Source organism: Buteo buteo, chromosome 4 (genome assembly GCF_964188355.1).
Source record: "Buteo buteo chromosome 4, bButBut1.hap1.1, whole genome shotgun sequence".
Classification (NCBI taxonomy): Eukaryota; Metazoa; Chordata; class Aves; order Accipitriformes; family Accipitridae; genus Buteo; species Buteo buteo.
In genome coordinates, this window is record NC_134174.1 from 14,931,823 (window position 1) to 14,951,913 (window position 20,091).

General features: G+C 42.1%; 2 protein-coding genes across 6 annotated transcripts in view; one reads left to right on the forward strand and one right to left on the reverse strand.

Annotated features, from left to right (window-relative positions):
* The window catches only part of SRPK2 (SRSF protein kinase 2), a 149,238-nt gene extending 145,332 nt beyond the window's left edge, over positions 1 to 3,906 (reverse strand). For 4 of the 5 annotated variants that reach the window (XM_075024820.1, XM_075024819.1, XM_075024815.1 and 1 more), the window contains exons 1-2: positions 3,781 to 3,906; positions 3,565 to 3,649 (exon numbers count right to left, since the gene is read on the reverse strand). In XM_075024820.1, coding sequence (XP_074880921.1) covers positions 3,565 to 3,649; positions 3,781 to 3,796 — 101 coding nt within the window. In that variant the 5' untranslated portion in view covers positions 3,797 to 3,906. The remainder of the gene's footprint in view (positions 1 to 3,564; positions 3,650 to 3,780) is intronic. The other variant, XM_075024816.1, reaches the window with a different exon arrangement.
* A 1,532-nt stretch (positions 3,907 to 5,438) lies between these two features.
* Positions 5,439 to 20,091, forward strand: part of PUS7 (pseudouridine synthase 7) — a 46,420-nt gene continuing 31,767 nt past the window's right edge. Inside the window, exon 1 of the mRNA XM_075024824.1 lies at positions 5,439 to 5,529. The gene's annotated coding sequence lies outside the window, so the exon portion shown is untranslated. The remainder of the gene's footprint in view (positions 5,530 to 20,091) is intronic.

Below are 20,091 nucleotides of genomic sequence, written 5' to 3' on the forward strand. Positions count from 1 at the left end.
GTCAAGATAGGATTTTCATAGAATCATAGAATCATTTAGGTTGGAAAAGACCTTCAAGATCAAGTCCAACCATCATCCACTTTGTTTCAGTTGAAGCCAGTACTAGTCTGAATATAAAAAGCAGCCTACCATTCTGCTGAATGCAAGAGGTAGACATACCTGAGGCTCTCTCTTACATAACTGGGTTCTGTTAGCGCTAAGTAGAGGACAGCAAACAGGCTTGTCTATCTTGTAAGCAAGTTACAACACAGACTCTGTGTTCATCTCTGAACACAGACTTGGGCATCTGTTGAAAACGCTATTTCACAGACCTCTCTCAAAATGCAGATCTCCATTCTAAGAAGAAATCATTCACAGAGGAGCTGAATTAACCATTTTGATTAATCTTTTGCCCAACTCAAAAAATACATAAGCAGTTTGTACACACTGCATGCAGGTCCAACTATTATAACCAAAATCAAGTGCTAACTGTTATCTTAAAATAGTGAGATATTATTCTTTTTCAGTAGCCTGGATGACTGAATTCAAAGTAAGGCCCCACCAAGCAGATTTTACTATTACACGCCATTTTAGATATAGTCTTGATTCAAGACAAAGTGCCTTCTCTTCAGAACATGAGCCACTTAACTTCTACTTTCTTATCTTTCCACCCTATTACATAAAAAATATGGATTCACCTCCACCAGTTCTCATCATTGACCTAAGGGTCAACACTGAGCAGTTACAGAACCGACCTCACAGACTCCTACAGCAATTAAGGTCTTAACAGACAAAAAGCTATTCAGTGTTAAAGAGCACTGTAATTTTTATTTCTTCTTGTGTCATCATCTTAATACTCTTCAAACAAAAGCCTGCAAGTAAGCTACAATGCGATATAACTCTCCTAGCCAATTCTAGAAGAGGAATCCTGCAGTTCCTTTGAAGCACATTGTTACCAGCAACAATGCAAGTTGCTCCATAAAGCTATGAACCGGCAGAGAAGAGTCTTCCTAAGAACCACAGTTTAAAAAAACAAACAAACAAAAAAACCAAACCACCAAACAGCTTTGGATTCAAAACCAAGTCATGGTTTTCATGTAGTGAAAAAGTTCACTACAGGGAACTTATGGTATAGAATTTCCACTCCTCAAATCAACATTTTCATTCGCAGCTACTGTACATTTGATGTGCATCACAGACACTATATGACTCTAATACACTAGTACATGCTGTAGCAGTTTAATTTAAACCAAGGCTAGGAACAGGACAAAAGAGATACTTTTGTTGAGATTGTCTTCTGAAATAATGTCCAATGCTGGTTTTACTTTGGCGGCCTAAACTATTTAGCCATTTGCAAGGAGACCCAAAAACTTGAAAGGAGTTTCCTTTTCATAAAGGAGCATAAAACAGACTAGAAGGTCTCCATAGCATAACAGTGGTTTGAAGAGAAAAGAAAACATAAATAGAAAAGAAACGATGGCTCTGTTGTCTACCACAGCAAAACCACTGTTTCCCGAGGCAAGTGAACAGATTCCACCATTGCATCTGGAAATGCCGACTCAGTATGGCAAATGGCCAGCTACTGACTGTGCACCCTGACTTAACAGTAGCCAGTTTCTTCAGCAACCATGAGAAGAGTACCAGTTCTGCACTTACCGAGTGTCTGTGAAAGCAAACTTTTGACAAACTCATTCAGCAAGACATCCCAAGGCAGCCCTGCTAAGAAGTGTATTAAACGCTGTATCATCTAAGTAGAACAGAAGTTTATTAATAACTTTGTGGTTAACAGACTTAACTGAAAGCTACAAAAACAATTCTGAACCTAGAGTGACAATAAAATGTAACCTATTTCTGTTTTCAAAGTGTCAAAACAAATCCATGTAATGTTACAAACTGACTTCCAAAAGGATTTTGGAAACAAGGGAACAAACCCAATTAGACCACATACCTTGCACATAAAATTTGTTTCCATTGCAATAACTCCAAATTCACACAACTGAAAGCACAATGCAGCTTTCATACAATGCTGGAGGAAACAGCAGTACCAGAACAGGTTGTGAACAAAAGTTAACCGTTAAAACCTGATGACCAATACACCAGCATTTCATCCTACATTATTTTTATGCATCTCAAAGGGGAAAAAAAGCCAATTAATTGTGAAGCCTGAGCCTGATGGAAAACTACCTGACTACTGAGTTCTGATTTTGGCTTTTCACGGCATCATTTGTAACTAAAAAAAACCCCAAAACTCCAGGGCCAGGGATATATTATTTCTTTCTATAGAAATCAGAAAGGAAAAGACCTTGCCTCTTGAATAATTTGCCATAGCACATAGCAGTATCTTTACCCCATCACATGTATATCCATCCATCCACCCACCATACCCTGCTTTCCAGTTCTAAAGACTGGCCAACTAGAAGAAGAGGGGGATGAGGAACATCAGGACATATGCTTCCCCATCTCAAAGCAGGTAGACTGGATCCCCAAGCAACAAAAACAAAGACAAGAGTCTATTGGTGACATGAGTCACCAATAAAGTCTCACTGAACAAAATACCGTAAAAGTTAGTGAGAGAACCACATAATCCTACGAGGAGAAAAAAATAAAATAGGGAGGAGTCCAAAGCCATGTTATCCTAGGAAAGAGAAAGTGGGAACACTACAGAGATGGCAGAATGTTCCTACATGGTTCAGTGAAAACAGGTATTGTGAGAATGAGAAAATATGAACTGGACAGCGACAAGAACGTGAAGGGTTAGCAGAAGACAGGAGGGGAAACACCAGACCACGACTTCTGTCCATTTCTGCAAGATCAACAGAGATTCAAACATCAACAACAACAAAAAATACTGGTATCAGCATTGCTGGCAATCAGACGCATCTGGGAACGGGAAATAGTCTGACACTACCGAGCAGGAGGCAGAGAGCAGGATGAGAGTACCAGGCTGTTAGCAGGACAAGAAAAGGACTGCCTACAGATAGGACAATGCCGCCAGAAAGAAACCTCCGAACAGAAAGCACAAGGACAGAAGGAAGACCGTGAAGACGAGAGAGAACTGGAGGGCGATTCGAAACGGACACGGGGGCTGTGAAGACCAAGCCTGTGCAGATCCCCGACAAAGAGGGATTTCTCAGAGACGAGTGCCGCAGCGATCCCCAGGGCGAGGCCGGAGTGCCCGGCGCGGGTTTCCACAGAGGGGGAAGGCCAGCCCGGGCGCCACGGGGAGGGCCTGCCCGAAGGAGGCTGAGCCCGGGGCCAGGGCTAGGGACACCCCCCGTGGGAGGGACCGACCCCGGCGCGGTGGGAGCGGAGTGGGGAAGGCGGAGGGGGGGGGACGACGACGTGCTCTGCGGGGGGGGGGAGCTGCCGTCTGTCCCGGCGGCGGGAGCGGGGGAGCAGCTCCCCCGTCAAAGCAAGCAGCCGGGCCGGGACTGCGCGGGGGCAGAGGGGCCGGACCGCGGGACTGTCCCGACAGACGTTACGGGCCGGCGGGGGCACAGCGTGAGGGAAGGACGGACAACGAAGCTGTCCCGGGGTGGGGGGGAGGAGGCTCCGTCCCGGCGGGTCGGGGATCCCCGTACTTACTTTTTGTGGGGCGGCGGGTGCTTGTCCCTCCTGCCGGCCGCCGCGGACTGCTTGGGCCGCCGCCTGCGGGCCTGCAGGGCCAGCACTGCCGGGGAGAAGAGAACAGCCGGGAGCCGGCGTGAGCAGCGGCGGCGGCCGCGCAGCCCCCCCCCTCCCCCGCTCCCGCCCCGCCGCCCGGCACAGTACGGTACGGCTCGGCACGGTACGGTACGGTACCTTTGCGCGAGTTCATCGCCCCGCGCCGCACGCTCCCGGGCGGCCGCGCCGCTCCCCGGCTCTCCCGGCCCCGCCGCCGCCCGCCAGTCGCGACCGCGCGCCGGGCACCGGCCGGCAGCAGCGGCACCCCCGCCCCGCGCCGCCGCCAACTGCGCAGGCGCGGCCCTGCCGGCGGGGCCCCGGCCGGAAAGGCGGGGGCGGGGCGGCGGCAGGTGGCGGCGCGGGCCCGGCGGGAGCGCACCTGAGGCCGGGAGCGGGCCCTCAGCGCCCGGGCCGCGCCGGCCCCTCAGCGCCAGGCCGTACCGCTGGCAGAGGGGGCAGCTTCGCTCTCTGACCAGCCGCCGCCGCTTTCACGGGTCCGTATGTGTTACGGGGCTGCCGCCGAGGTGGGCTTTGTCGGGTCGTTGAGCCAACTGGAAATTAGTTTTGCTGAACAGCACTTCCCTCCCCAGACGGCTCGGTTTGTGGTCAGGGTAGCGAAGCGATCCGCCCTGTTGCCGCGAAGTGCTGGGAGCTGTGAGAAGAAAAGGGGAGCACACGGAGGGGGTGGAGGTGGCGATCTGCCTCCTTGGCAGCAGCCAGGGCGAGATCAGCTTTAGCTTGTCCCAAGACCTGTGTGGGGTTAGATGCCAGGACCAATTAACCTCATGACACAAATCCAGGGAAATCAGGTTTCCTTAATTCTGATTCACACGAAGTTTTTGATTGACGTGATGGACAACTCTTGGCAATTGTTTTTCTCCTCCTGACATCTTGTTGCCTCTGATACCAGGCTCTATTCAAATTTGGCCTAGCCGTGACCTGTTGAAAACTCTCTTCTTACTTGTGCTGTGCGTAGCATGGCTCAATTTTTGACAGCATTATGACTGAAATTTTGTGTTGTCTATAACTTATGCCTGGTGCAGAAAATGATCTGGGTCATATCAAAAACTCCAGTATGAGCGTGAGGCTTGTCTGCCTCATCTCCGCATGGGACTGGAGTTCAAAAGCATAGTAACTGAAAGATAACAGGGGACAGTAATTAAATTTTGAGGCAGAACTGCCTCCCTAAATGGCAAGACAGAATTCATAAGGATGAAGATCTAAAAGCAGCTGCAGTCAAGGTATTATGAGAGTGAAGGGAACTAGCAGTAATCACTGGTCTTCAGTAATTGGATCATGGAGATTTCAACTAGACAGAAAATTGAATCCCTAGTTACGGTTAGTTCAGCCTAGGAGCTGGACAGGAACAGAAAGATAAAGCTAGACAACTCGAAAGAGGAGATACCACAATGTATAGTACTTTCTTGCCTGACTAGAGAGCCTGGTGAACAGAAAAGAATAGGACCATGAAGTTCCTAAACCACAGCTCTCATGAAGCACCGCAGCTGCATTTCTAAATCAAAACATTTTCTGTGTCCCATCCTCCATCATAAAAGAACACAGGAGAAAAACATTTCCAGTGTAAGCTACTACTTGGGTAATGCGCAATGTTGGTATGTTACATGTGTCCCTTGTGGTTAGTCTTTTAGTGATAGTTCAGTGTGATAGGTCAGGCAACAGAACACTGTACTGAAATTTTGAAGGCTTTCTGCTGAGAAAGTTTAGATGCATGAAAATTAATAATAGTTGAATGTTAAAAAGCAGATTACTTATTTACCCTTTGTTTCCAGGCTAATTTTAACTTCATTGGTTAAATTGTGCTGCTGCATGAATTCTTCTACCTGTACAGAGAACTGTAGAGACAAGCAGCTAATGATGGAGAAAACGGTGAGACTGCTTTTTTCTTTGTCAAGGGCAGTGCTGGCATAAGTTACCTTATAGCTGTGGCTATAGAGCAGAAACCATATCAGGGTCCCAGTCATCTTTTCGGCTACTCGTGTGCAATTCTATTTACTTCAACAGGAGGTTTATATGTAGAATTGATTGGACAATTGGGTCTTATCTAAGTACAGTGAGCTTTGTTTACATCAACAGGATTATAAATTCACCAAATCTGGAGTCAGGAAGGAATTTTGTTCACAAGCATAATGTCAGCAACATAATCAGGGCAAGGGAACAATCTGCTAGCGCACAGAGAAGGAATTATGTTAAGACCAGGTGGGTGTATACTACACAGTCAATTTCTTTCAGTTCTAATGGACACATATTTGGGGACTATATATGCTTCCTGGTTTTTGTTGTTTTATTCCTCGCCCTGCCATGCCCCTCAGAGCCACTCAGAGGGTGCTTATGCAGAACTGCAAAAAAATCACTGAGCCTCTATATGTATGTATAAAGGATTAACATGTACAATTAACTAACTGGAGAGTAAATTAAGGTCAGTAGAGGCTAGATGTATTTCAGAAAAAAAAAAAAACCAAAACCCCACCTTATTTCTCAGACTCTTGGGAGTGTAACTCCCTTCCTGAGACCACAAACAGAAAGTGAAAATTCAAAAAATTACAGAAATAATTGAAGGTATGTGGTTGTTAAGAATGGATCTACCCTGGATTATGTTTATTTGAATCCACTCATTTCAGTGAAATTCTCCATCCTTATTTCAATATATGTCTTACTGTGTGTAACTTTGCTTTTTCAAACACAAATGATGAGTCAAGAGAGAAGACAGACTAAATAGCAAAAGAAGGCATTTGTAAAATCAGTATACAACATAAATAAAGAACGGTGAACTGGGTCAGAATGTATCTATTTCTGGCTGTCTCTCTTTGAACATAATATGGGAACAGGTGTCTGTTTTATTACAAGGATTACCATAGAGCTCATTCGCGCTGGGGAAGGGCACTATGAGATTTAGGTGATATGACCTGTGCGGAAAGAAGGGACAACAGCAGATTTAGGTGATCTTAGGTGCAAACATCAGGGGAGAAGAAGGAGAAAATATCAATTTATGGAATGATATTTTTACCTGTTTATAATATAGTTTGGACCGGTCACCTGACACCCCACAGATGTTTGGTTTGTTTCCTTTTCACCTGGCTTTGAAATATCCCACTTACACAAGAAGACATTAACTTTTCAGATGTGAATGGAATACGTTTGTACAGAATAAAAAGTTACGTAGCAGCAATCCTGTAAACATGATATTTTCATCTTTCTGAGAATTCCTTCAGCAGAGGAACGTTAGAAGCTTTTGCCCTGATTGCTGTACCAGTTCCTTTCAGCAGTGCTTTTCCCACTGTGTGGTAGCATGCTCTCTGAACTGCACTTTCTCAGAAATCAGGATATGAGCCAACTTCATGCTGCTCTTGCACAGAATGAAGAAACGAGAAATAACACACAAGGCAGAGGAATAAAAAAAAAAAGATGGGTGGTGGAAAAAGGAAAAAGAACAACGTAGTGAAAGGAAATTCCCAATTAAAGGAGAGTTCTTATTAATATGCAAGTCCACCCTTCACATCCTTTCGCCTTTCATGGTTGTCTCTTGTTCCTTCAGTTCCCACACCCATTTTGCATTTTGTTAAGTATGATACACTTGTGTACGCATACAAACAATGAGTCTGTCCTTCTCTTGTTCACTTAAAGAATTTTCTGGCTACCAACGTTCTTCTGCCTCCCCCCTCCCCCCCCAGTATGTAAACAAAGCAGAGAGGACAATTCTCAGCTTGGTTTTGAGCCACACAGACAACAAACTTACCAATGGGAAGTGTTAAGCAACAGCAAGTAATAAGTTGGGTTTGCTTTTAAAGTCAGAAGGACTGTTGGTGCATTACTGCTTGAGTATAAACAGTTAACATTAATAGGAGCAATGCACACATTAAACAAGAAAAGTAGGATTGTTATGTCCATAGTGCAATGAGAAAAAATAGCAGGAACCATGAGTTGGGATTTCCAGAAAAAACAGGAGGTCAGAAATACCCGAATTTAGATTCCTGGCTCATTCACTGATTCATTGTGCTCTTCCTAAAGCAAATTACATGACTCACCTGACTCATTTTCTTCATGTTTAAAATGGTATAGTGTATGCCAGTTGCACAGTTAACATTGGTGGAGAATTCTTGTTTATCAAGTTAATTGGGAGTACTAATAAAAGAAGAAATATATAAGGACAAAGCAGACCAGTTTAACACCAATATGACATGAAATTAAGGACTTACCTATGCCCAGAAATAGCTGCATCAACCCAGATATGTATTGTACGTAGTCAAAAATAGGGCATGAACTGGCATGACTTAACTCAGATCTGAAATAGGATTAAAACAGAATGTGGCAATATTTTTATGATAATACTTCTTCTAGTGTTGAAGTACCCAGATTTCCAGAATGACTCATTCTAGCTTCCCCTATTACTTCCAGCAGGCTCCCAAACACCGCTTCAGTTAAAATTCCTCCACTTTCCTGGGTCCTTATCTTAAATGTCTTCATTAGCCCCCTCTCCTACTGGTTCCCACCTCTTTACCCAGCTTGCCCTTCTCATCTCAAGCTCCCTTATACCCTTGTTCCAATCTATTGCCTTTTTTCCCTCTATTTAAATTGGTTGATTTCTTCCTTCATGCTGATTAAAGGTCAGCAAGGGAAGAGAGGATCACTGAAAGATTAGTGACTGCTCTCAGTGTCCTAATCAAATACAACACAAGCAATTATAGCGAAAGGTCTTCAGTAGTGATGCAGCAGTTGTTTGGACTCATGCCTACTATTTCTCTCTGAATGGCAGCTATGCAGTCTGGTCATGTGCTTGAGAGATTTATCTCCTAAGTGAGCATGGAATATTTTGAGACTTAAGTATTAAACTCTCACATGTCTCTGTGCAACATGTGCATAATGCTGTTTTACAAAGTCTCATAATTTGGCCAAACTTGAGAAGATTTTCATAGGGATTGCAAAGGCACATCTTTGATACTAAGGCCTCTTTCTATGAAATCTCAGCCTCCTACTCAAAAGTAGGGATTGCCAACCAATGATGAGAATCCATTAGAAATCAGATGCAGGGCTTACCCAGTTTCCTTTTCTCTTGGCTTGGACTACACAAACAATAGTCACAATGAAAACAACAAGGGACAAACTGTAAGCTCAAGCTTAATGTAAGAGGAAGCAATTGACTCATTTTCTCTTGAAGAATAAAGCCTCTTTCTTCTCCACAACCTCCCCTGTACTTTTACTTGATACAAGATGTTTTCACAGCCTTCAGAAAAATCAGACACCAGCTGACTAGTAGGATGATGCCATGTTATGTCAGTAGTGCCCCACATGTCCTTTCTTCACACATCCTCCAGTGCGATATTGCTATAACACCCTCACCAATACCTTTCTGGGAAATTAACAGCCATTACCTTAACCACATCTCAGCAAGGACCAGTGTTCCTTTACAAACTTACTGGTTACAATGCATTCTGAAATAAACTTCTGTTAGTGGAATGGCCAGTAAAGAAGCACTGGTCAAACTGGTTTGTCGGGGTACAGTTCCAGAACTTAATCTTGAGAGCAAAGTAAGCTGTCCTGTTTTGTAGGAAGTAACTGTTTGGTAAACGATGGCTCAGTTACACAGGCAACATGCATTAGCAGCTACAGTTATCAGTACACTATTGTTTACCCTTAAGGCACAGAACAGTGCCACTTTTGCTTACTTAGTCTTGACTACATACTGGATCCAAAGAACTACTGTGCTAGAGGGGCATTTCCAAGAAGTATCTCAGGATTCTTTTAATATGATCAACATTCTTTAAAAAGTATGAATATTTCATTACTCAGCATGGGATATTTCATCCCATATGATTAAGATTTTACAAATTTAACAGTATTTACAAAATTTTACAAATTTACAAAGTAACTGGATCTTAGAAAGTGAAATATCAACCAGCTTCAATAGTCATAGGCATTACCAGCCTGGTTCATAACATGTGTGAACTAGCTATTCAGTTTCATTCTATCTGATTATTTCTTTACCATATCTACACCATGTAAAACAGCAAAATGAATTTTTTTAAAGCAGAAATTGTTATAGCTGATTGTTAAAAACAAAAGCAGAACTGGCTTGGCTTGTTAGCCAACTAGTATTTCTTTCCAGCTTTCACAAAGAACACTCATAAATGAACTTTGTTACTTTCAGAGAACTGAATAAAGACTGATTATCCACCTCTAGGCACGTGAAATTCCCTGTGCTCCTTCTATAAAATGCGTGACATCAAATAACTGTGAAAATATTATAAACAGTCAGCTATGTTCATTCAAAGCACAAAGAATTAATCCACTGCAATTTGGCCTTGTGCATTGTTTCTTAGAAATGAATTCAGTGGGCTTGATTTTTCGGGTTTGATTTATCCCTGTTTTACACCCACTTTGCCATTCACTGTAGTAACACAAATGACAGTGGTAGGAAATATTCACATGCTTTTGCCTTCAGAGCTGCAAAATATAATAAACATTAAGAATGTAAATATTGTCATCAAAGACTATGTCTTCATTGCAGTATTTACTGAAGCCAGGCCTTTAAAATCTCTACACTGTAAAACTGCATTCACACAATATGGCCATCTCACCTCTGTGCCTGGCAAGGTCATGGAGCAGATCCTCCTGGAGACTATGCTAAGACACATGGAAAATAAGGTGGTGATTGGTGACAGTCAACATGGCTTCACTAAGGGCAAATCGTGCCTGACAAATTTGGTGGCCTTCTATGACAGGGTTACAGCGTTAGTGGATAGGGGAAGAGAAACTCACATCATCTACCTGGACTAGTGCAAACCATTTGACACTGTCGCGTATGACATCCTTGGCTCTGAATTGGAGAGAGATGGATTTGTGGATGGACCACTCGGTGGATAAGGAATTGGCTGGATGGTCACACTCAAAGAGTTGCAGTCAATGGCTCGATGTCCAAGTGGAGACCAGTGACGAGTGGCATTCCTCAGGGGTCAGTATTGGGACCAGCGCTGTTTAACATCTTTGTTGGTGACATGGACAGTGGGATTGAGTGCACGCTCAGCAAGTTTGCCAACAACACCAAGCTGTGTGGTGCGGTCAACACGCTGGGGGGAAGGGATGCCATCCAGAGGGACCTTGACAGGCTTGAAAGGTGGGCCCATGTGAACCTCATGAAGTTCAACAAGGCCAAGCGCAAGGTCCTGCACATGGGTCAGGCCAATCCCAAGCACAAATACAGGCTGGGCAATCAGTGGATTGAGAACAGCCCTGCAGAGGAGGACTTGGGGCTGTTGGTTGACGAGAAGCTCAACATGACCCAGCGATGTGCCTTTGCAGCCCAGAAAGCCAACCATATCCTGGGCTGCATCAAAAGAAGCATAACCAGCAGGTCAAGGGAGATGATTCTTCCCCCCTACTCCACTCTGGTGAGACCCCACCTGGAGTACTGTGTTCAGCTCTGAGGCGCCCAACACAAGAAGGACATGGACCTGTTGGAGTGAGTCCAGAGGAGGGCCATGAAGATGATCAGAGGGCAGAAGCACCTCCCCTATGAAGACAGGCTGAGAGAGTTGAGGTTGTTCAGCCTGGAGAAGAGAAGGTTCCAGGGAGACCTTATAGCAGCCTTCCAGTACTTAAAGGGGGCCTACAGGAAAGATGGGGAGGGACTTTTTACAAGGGCCTGTAGTGATAGGACAAGGGGTAATGGCTTTAAAGTGAAAGAGGGTAGATTTAGGTTAGATGTAAGGAAGAAGTTCTTCACTGTGAGAGTGGTGAGGCACTGGCAGAGGTTGCCCAGAGAGGTTGTGGATGCCCCATCCCTGGCCAGGTTGTGTAGGGTTCAGCGTTCGGAAGATCTCGCGATGTCATGGAAAGTTGGAGTGTTAGTCGCAGCCTTATGACATATCTGTAATCCCGCCTACCCTTGTTAGTATAAAAGGAATTAACTGCGCAATAAAAGGCAGAAGTTAGTGCTCACACTGTGTGTGTTATCTGTCTCTTTCCCTGGTCCAGGCCGACCAGTGATCTAATCGCGGCACCTTGATATGTAGCGAACGCTACAAGGTTGGATGGGGCTTTGAGCAACCTGGTCTAGTGGAAGGTGTCCCTGCCCATGGCACGGGGGTTGGAACTCGATGACCTTTAAGGTCCCTTCCAATCCAAACCATTCTATGATTCTATGACTATGATCTATTTACAGTAACTTCTAAGTATCAAGACTTTTACTCACCTTCCAGAGCACTCAGTACTTGACTAGCTGGGCTGCCCTGATACAGAGAGGTATAAAGCACAAAATTAAAAGATCATGGCTATTTCAATTCCTAGTGAGGAAGAAATCCATTGTAGGATGATTTATTCTTTGTCCAGATAACTGACTTTAACCTGTTGTGAAAATAACAGCTTTTATTCCCTTCAAACACTAGTTACAGTAGGCATATAAGTCCATTTCCTAAAATCTCCTCCTCTGTCCTACCTTATGCATTATTCTTAAAGTAAGAACACAATTGCAGAAAACAGTCTTAAAGGCAGAATGGCAAGAACCAATTGCAAAATAGTAACAGAATGCACATCTGATTAGTTGAGGGTAGGGTACATCCAAATCTATTTGTTTACCAATATGCTCGGTGCTATTTGCATTCAATGGAACAATGCACTGTACCATTTCTGAATGCACTGTACCATTTTTATGGGGACAGAAACAAGAAATTATACTGTGAACTCAATACACTGCTAAATCCAGTGGATACACTCACAGCATGCCTCTTATCACTGACAATCCAGGAGAACAGAGTGTGCCTTTTCTCTCTCTTCCTTTGAATTGTAGTTGAAATCCATGTGGAAATGTGATGTTGTCAATGGTTTTGTCCACATCCCAGTTCATCTAATACTGTTCTGGTTATAGCATCTTTGTCTGCCCTGTTCAAAACTTTGAAAAAGGCTCCCTGTCTCTTCTTTCCTTCCCCAAAATAATACATAGTTCAAGATCAAGAATTCTGTTACAAACTAAAGTACCGAATGAAATAGTACTGGAAATCTACCTGCAAATAAGAAAAATATGCAAAAATCTTATTTGTGGTGAAATTAACAATAATCTCAATTGTAATGGAAATCTGCACTGCCAGCATACTGTTCTCCTTTTCTCTAGAGCCAGCCTGGTCCTCACATAGAAGAAGTATGTCTGTCCAGGTGGTCTTCCATTTCAGGAGTTTATGGTTGGCTATTACCCTTTAAAATCTGGAATTGCTTAGACAGCTGAAGGAAGAACCTGATGATGTGAAGTATGTGTCCCCTGTATATCACATACAGCCTGGTAAAGATGTGGGGACTGCAGCTTATTGGACATGAGGGGAAAGAGCAACTCAGGAAACTATACTTGATTTTGTAACTTGTGTATTCTAACTTTCCAGTTGTTCTCTAAACTATTGTCAACCACTTTTTCCTTCTTCCCAGCTCCTTTTTCAGTAGAACTCAAGATGCACATTAGGCCTGTGTCCAAGGCTTATTTGCAGCAGGTTATCCTTGAATCTTTGTTGGTTTTGTTTTGGTTTTGTTGGTTTTTTTTAATCTTTGCTGGATCAGGGTCCTTTTCACCAAATATGATTTTGCCCACAGAGAGAAAAGAAAAAAAGTACCACCCCTGTAACACTTTGTATCATACTAAGCCTTAAATTAATATTTTATGTGCTTACTATGCTTTCATTTCGTCTCTCTTTTCTGTTTAGAAACAGTTATATCCCATGCCGCCAGTCTACAGAGCCTATAGTATTTCATATTAATGCATTCTTACACAGAAATTTTGATGGTTAGGAGGCCCTTGCTGAGGGACTGGGACTGTCAGATAAAAGGGATGTTTACCAGTTAAGGTTTCAAACAGCAGTGCCATGAGGATATATTAATCAGTTGGAGGTCCCAGATTACAAGAAGAAACAATTTTTCCTGGCATCTGGTAGAAGACTATTATAATCTGGTGACCAATTAGCAAAGCACTGAATGGAGAGAGCCAATAATCTGTAGAACAGATACAGGAAGTTAGGTCTCTCCAGCAATTTCACTGACCACTGTGATTTTCTCATATTTCAATCACTTGTAAGACTCATCAAGCAGGAACAGGGAAAATATACAGCTGAACATTAAAAGGACACTGAATTAGGATGCCAAGGCTAGCTACAAATAAATCTGATTCTTATTTTTTTGGCTGGAAAGCATAGTGTGAACTAAAAGTCACAGAAGGCCAAACACTGCAAGCACAAAATTATTTCTTCACTTAATACAAGTGGGACTTACCATGGATACTCCCTGAACAGCACTTTAATGCTAGTACCTGTGTGACACTCACAGAATTTAGTAGGTATAGATAAAAGGATAGGCACTTGATTCTCACTAAGCATCTAATCCCAGCTTTGAATAAGTTTGATAGTTCCCAGTTAAACCATGGCTAGAGTAAATTGTTAATTGCATAGGTAAATTTTCCCCAGTTGGAATTTATGTGCACATACCCACATCCCACATGGATCATATGTGTACATACATACCAGAATAAGGAGCATAAGGGGGAAAAGGAGTCAGGGGAGTGATACAACTCCTGTCCTTGACCAAAGGAAGGGACATACTATGCCGTCTGCTGTCCCCCACATTAATACCTGCATAGGTTATACTGCGGTGATGCTGTAATTCTATCCATAACAAAGAACAGACCTTTTACCTGGTGGCTCTGTTATCAGTTCTGTTTCTGCGTGACCCTGTCCTTTGATAAATCCATGGTCTCTGTCCATTTGGTTGTTTTTGAGGTCTGCTCCATATCTAGGTTACCACTTCACTACCTTTGCTGCAGGAATTTCCTACAGTACAGCCCTTTTTGCCCCAATCTAAGATCTGAGACAAACTGTTCTGCCTCAGAAGCTGTCCAGTGTGAATGTGCCAGTAGATGCATTTTATTTTCTTTTTCTGGCATTGAATTACTCCCTGCTTGATCCTTTCCTACTCAAACTTACAAAAAATAATTGTTGTGGTTTAACCCCAGCCAGCAACTAAGCAACACGCAGCCACTCACTCACCCCCCACACTCAGTGGGACAGGAGAGAGAATCGGGAAAAAAAGTAAAACTCATGGATTGAGATAAGAACAGTTTAATAGAACGGAAAGGAAGAAAATAATAATGATAATAATAACAATAATAAAATGACAATAAAAATAATAAAAGAATTGGAATATACAGAACAAGTGAGGCAAAATGCAATTGCTCACCACTCGCCAACTGATGCCCAGTTAGTTCCCAAGCAGTGATCCACCTCCCCTGGCCAACTCCCCCAATTTATATACTAGGCATGACATCACATGGTATGGAATATCCCTTCAGCCAGTTTGGGTCAGCTGTCCTGGCTGTGCCCCCTCCCAAATTCTTGTGCCCCTCCAGCCTTCTTGCTGGCTGGGCATGAGAAGCTGAAAAATCCTTGACTTAGTCTAAACACTACTTAGCAACAACTGACAACATCAGTGTATTACCAACATTATTCTCATGCCAAATTCAAAACATAACACTGTACCAGCTACTAAAAAGAATATTAACACTATCCCAGCCAAAACCAGGACAATAATAATCTGTAAGAGTATGCCCTCCAGAATTATCTTTTGGCTGTGCTCACCCTAGAGGAACACTTGTTCCTTGCACAACTGCCAGTCTCCAGCTAGCTCACAGCATGCTGGAACACAGCTGTCCCAGAGGTCTCTTTTTGCATTGCTTGAATGAAATAGCTGTACAGAAATGGAAAGTCACGTGAAAACAGGGGCTTAAACTGCTGTATGGTTCCTCATACTCAGGAGGTAAATGGAAAATTAATAAATAGATGAAAATAGAAGTTGTATTGAATTGTGCAGAATAGCATCACAGTGCACATGCTGTGATTCATGTTCACACTGCAAAATAGGTGGGATGGATACCAAGTAAACAAAACATGACTAATCTATCCCCTTAGCTATGCAGATAAGACTAAACTCAGACGACTTCAAGAACATTTCCTAATATGACTTTCAGGAAGAGATCACAAGGTGTAAAAGTATAAGCTCTGTTTCCTCTCCTATCCTGTTTTTGGACATCAGTGGCCTTGTGTAACTCTTAACTTTTCCTCTCTCTGAGAAGAAATGGCTCAGATTTTCATCATAGCCTAATAATTTTACTTTTTTGTTGTCAGGATGAAACATCCCTTCCTGAAATTTTTTTAAACCCCCACTGCAGACAAAGGTACAGGTGCAACTTGCATATGCAGGTCTGCATTATCTTTAAATGAGCCAGCCTGGGTACTATAGCAGCAGCCTGTTGTTGGTGACCTGTGGTTACTCTGTGCTAAATTACTGAATTAATGAATTAGTAACCTAGAAAATTAGCAGGCTACACTGCTGGATAAACGCAAGCTAACTAGTTAAAGTTAGCCTAAATTTTTTAATACAAGCTGTAGTTATACAGGATCTGCAAAGCTGAGAACTATTTCTGTGATCCTAGACCCTAAATTACAGTCTGTCATGTAGCAATACATTTCAGTCTCATTGGCCAGTAGATCACTGAGTCAATTTGAAATTCAGGACCCAGAAGCCCCAGCTATTTCTCAGCCTTACATTTAAATGAAATCCAGCCACACTTGACCTTCTCCACCACCTGGTTTTGATGGGTGGAATAAGAATTGTGCATGAGGCAAGAAAGCAGCTGTACTGTGCTCTGGTCTGGTCTCCAGTCTGGAGGAACTAAGGAACCAGAGTTAGGGTATATTGTGCAGCACAACACTTCTGCAGTTTAGACAGGACTTGAGAAAGTTTAGAGCATTTTAGATTAATAATGAGTTTCTTGAATACTGTGTGGATGAGAATTCTTTTTTTCTGAATTTAATCACTGCTTAATCATGCCTTCCCAGCAGACAGTAAAAGAGCACAGATATTTCAGATTCTTTCCCTGTTTTTCTGAAAGTAGCATTATCATTAACTTCCTGTTTCTTAAGAATTACTTTTGTGGGGGCTTTCTAGGCTTGACCTCTGACTAAAGGAATAATCCCAATTTGTATATAGCAACAATTCACCCAGTATATTTAAGCACTTGGAATTTAAAAACATCTCTATTTTTACTACTTCCATCCTTTAAGGAGGGTTTAATTTAATTAATGAGGTGGTGGTACCCTACCTCTCAACTTCTGTTTGCAATGTCTGAAAACTCTGCAGAACAGCTATATCTCAAAAGTTTCATGTTTGTTATCATGCTGCATTTCTGTTTGTTTTCTCAGCAATAAAACAAAGACATCTATTAATGAAGACCAGACACTTAGTTAACCACAGAGTTTTTTATTGAAGCAGTATTTAATTAAATTGGAAAATCATCCTTTTGTAGGGCCAAAAGTGTTGAATCTGAACACTATCTATAGAAAAACTATATCTATATATTTCTATTTATAGAAATGTACGTCAAATTTCTATCCCTTGCATAAGTACTACAGCTCGCAACACAGTCATTTTAAAATGCCAAGAAATGCTAGCACCAGCACATTTGCAAATGTCAGAAATTTTTAGCCAGGTTCTTAAAGTTTTAACTCCAAATCTTATTCATCTCATAACTCATTTAACCTCTTTCTAAATTATAATCTTAAGTTATTTTTCTGAAGTGGAAAATTATTTATTTGTACTGAGTGCAAGCAATCTAATACTCTAAACTAATTAAAATATCTAAGTGAATAATCCCTAAAGCTACTTTAATTGCTATTTTACTCATGTTTTAATTTTTTATAGTATTTGTATTAATATTTTCTTCACATATTTTCTAAGAAAACAGGTTTTGCATAAAGGGTTGGTCCGCATCTGATATTTTTTTAATTCATTGTCCAATTTCAAATGAAGCTGGCAGAAGGTTATAAGTGTCAAAGTTACTATGAGGACACTAAGGATAGACACTATTAATGTCTCCATTGACAGCAAGGGAAGGAGAACTCAGGAGCCTTCTACTCTATTTGGCAGGAGTTGCTGCATCCTCACCAGTGAGTCAACCCATTCTCCTACTGTGGTCCAGGCAATAAGCTGGAAAAGGGCAAGCAGAGGGCAAAGGTGGCACCTAGAACAATGTACAAATGAACTAGAAATATCACAAGGTGGGGGGAAGGCAGTTGAGATACAGAAGGGAGCTGAGGGCATTGGAAGGAAGTGCAGGAGACAAAGAGAAATACTGGGAGAATATTTTGATGGCATCATGGTGGGAAGATGTAGGGAACACATGATACAAATTTGTCAAAAAATTATCTTCATTGGTTTTATTACTCATGAAACAAAGTAGTGGTTTCATAGACCAGCATCTTAGTACTTTTTAATGGAACCTATCTGCATCTTAATCGCCAAAGTTGTTTGAAAATGGAACTTCTGGCTGGGGTTTCTACATCTTTTCTTTAAAATTTGCCTGTTGAACTTAGAATCATAGAATATCTCAAGTTGGAAGAGACCCTTAAGGATCATTGAGTCCAACTCCCTGCTCCTCGCAGGACTACCTAAAACTAAACCACATGACTAAGAGCATCTCCAGACTCTCCTTGAACTCTGACAGGCTCCATGCCGTGACCATTTCCCTGGGGACCCTATTCCAGTGACTGACCACCCTCTCAGTGAAGAACCTTTTCCAGTCTGAATTTGAATCAGTGTTTAAAATTAGAAGAAATTGGTATAAATGATTGTGTAATTTGGACGCTGTCTTGGGATTTTCAAACTTGAGAAGACATGGTTTGAAAATCAGAGAGTTCTGGCTTTACAAATTTGATAAGTTGAGTGATCAGAAATTAGTTCAATTGTTGTCACGTTTATTTTAAGCTAATGAACATATTGTGATTTATAAGTAAGAAAGGTTTTAAAATGGGCATTGAACCCTATTACACCTTGATTCTGATTGAGGGATGCAAGAGAAATTGCAGGGTTGTGATTCTAGAATAATACTGTCTTGTTTGCACCAAGTTCAAATCTTCTCATTTATTCTTTTGTGGACTAGTTGAACTGCATTCTTCCCAATGTCTGAATTCTGTTCACATTTTTTACCAGTGTGTCTCAAATATATTTGAAGTCAAATAAATACAGATCTTTTGTGGGTATTCTTAGCTCAGAAAGTCCAACCGCCTCTATGTCAGTTGTGTGAACTGTCTAGCATTACAATAGAAAATCAGAATTTGGCATCTTGTTCTTTAAAGCAAATCGAGGATTCATTAGTCTGAGCTGCAACTTTGCTTAGGGCGCATTGTTTCAATTGCAGCCATGCAGTCAGTCAAGCTGCCTGCTTATTGACTGTATATTTATATGGCAAGTCTTGCTGAGAAAAACTGAGCATGCCTTTATCAATAAGCAGTTATTGAGCAGGATGGTATTTATGAGACTTGCCCTTGTCATGTCTGCAGTTTTTGTAAAAGTTATGAAAAATCCTGAACGTAAATTCTTTTAACTTGGGTACAGAACTGTGAGCTGGTTACCTTGAACTACCTGGAGCCAATTCAGTTTTCCTCAACCTACCTGGAGCAGAACCCTTCTAAAAATCTGTCTGCAGTGTGTTGTAGGGCATTTTTTCTTAGTATCGTATCATTGGCAAATACTGTATGCTGTAGAGGTTGCAGCTGCTGCCCACACACTACATAAATGCATTTCGTAGAAATACACACTTACTATGGATTTTTTTTGAAGGGATCTCTTCTGATTGTATCCTAAGTGAGTATGTGATTGAGCAGCTATGTAGAGGGCTGCTTCAAGATGCAGGAAGAAGCTTTGGTGGTTTATTAGACTATGTGGTTGTCAGCAAGAGAGAAAGCATTGGAAATACAGTGCATTTGTACAAGATAATCCATGTTGTAATTGCCACTCTATCCACAACTGTATTTCTGTAGCAGGAAAACGAACACCACGAAGATGAGTGGAATTATTGTTTGTAGACCAGTGATGACTAACAGTGGCACGAAAACTTAATGGACCTATGCAAAGAACAGTCTATCCACAGAGGAGTGTGTTGTGCACAGGAAAGTTGCTGTATAGAAATTGGCCACCTATGGCTGCTGTGTGATGTTGCAGTCCAGCAGTGAGCCACAGTGTTTCTGTGAATGTTGTTTACTTAGCATGGCTGACATGATTTTCAAATGGGACTTTCATACTGCACTGGAGAGAGCTTTCCACACTTTCTCAGTTTGTAAAGGGCAGTTCCAGACCCTATTGTAGGGAGGAGTGTAGAGCCAAATAGCTGCTGATTAATGCCTTCTGTTTTGCGCCTGATGAATTTTATGGATTACAGTGAATAAAAGGCTAATTTGTCTCCTAAAGTATATATTGATATAAATGTGATCACTTTTCTGCACTACCTAACTTGGGTTAATGGAGTGTTGCTTCAATGTATTTTCTGGCATGTTCTGACTGTATCAATAATGTCTTTGTGTGGCCTGAACTTCCTATTCAGTACAAATGGGTGAACAGCAATAAGCACTTCAA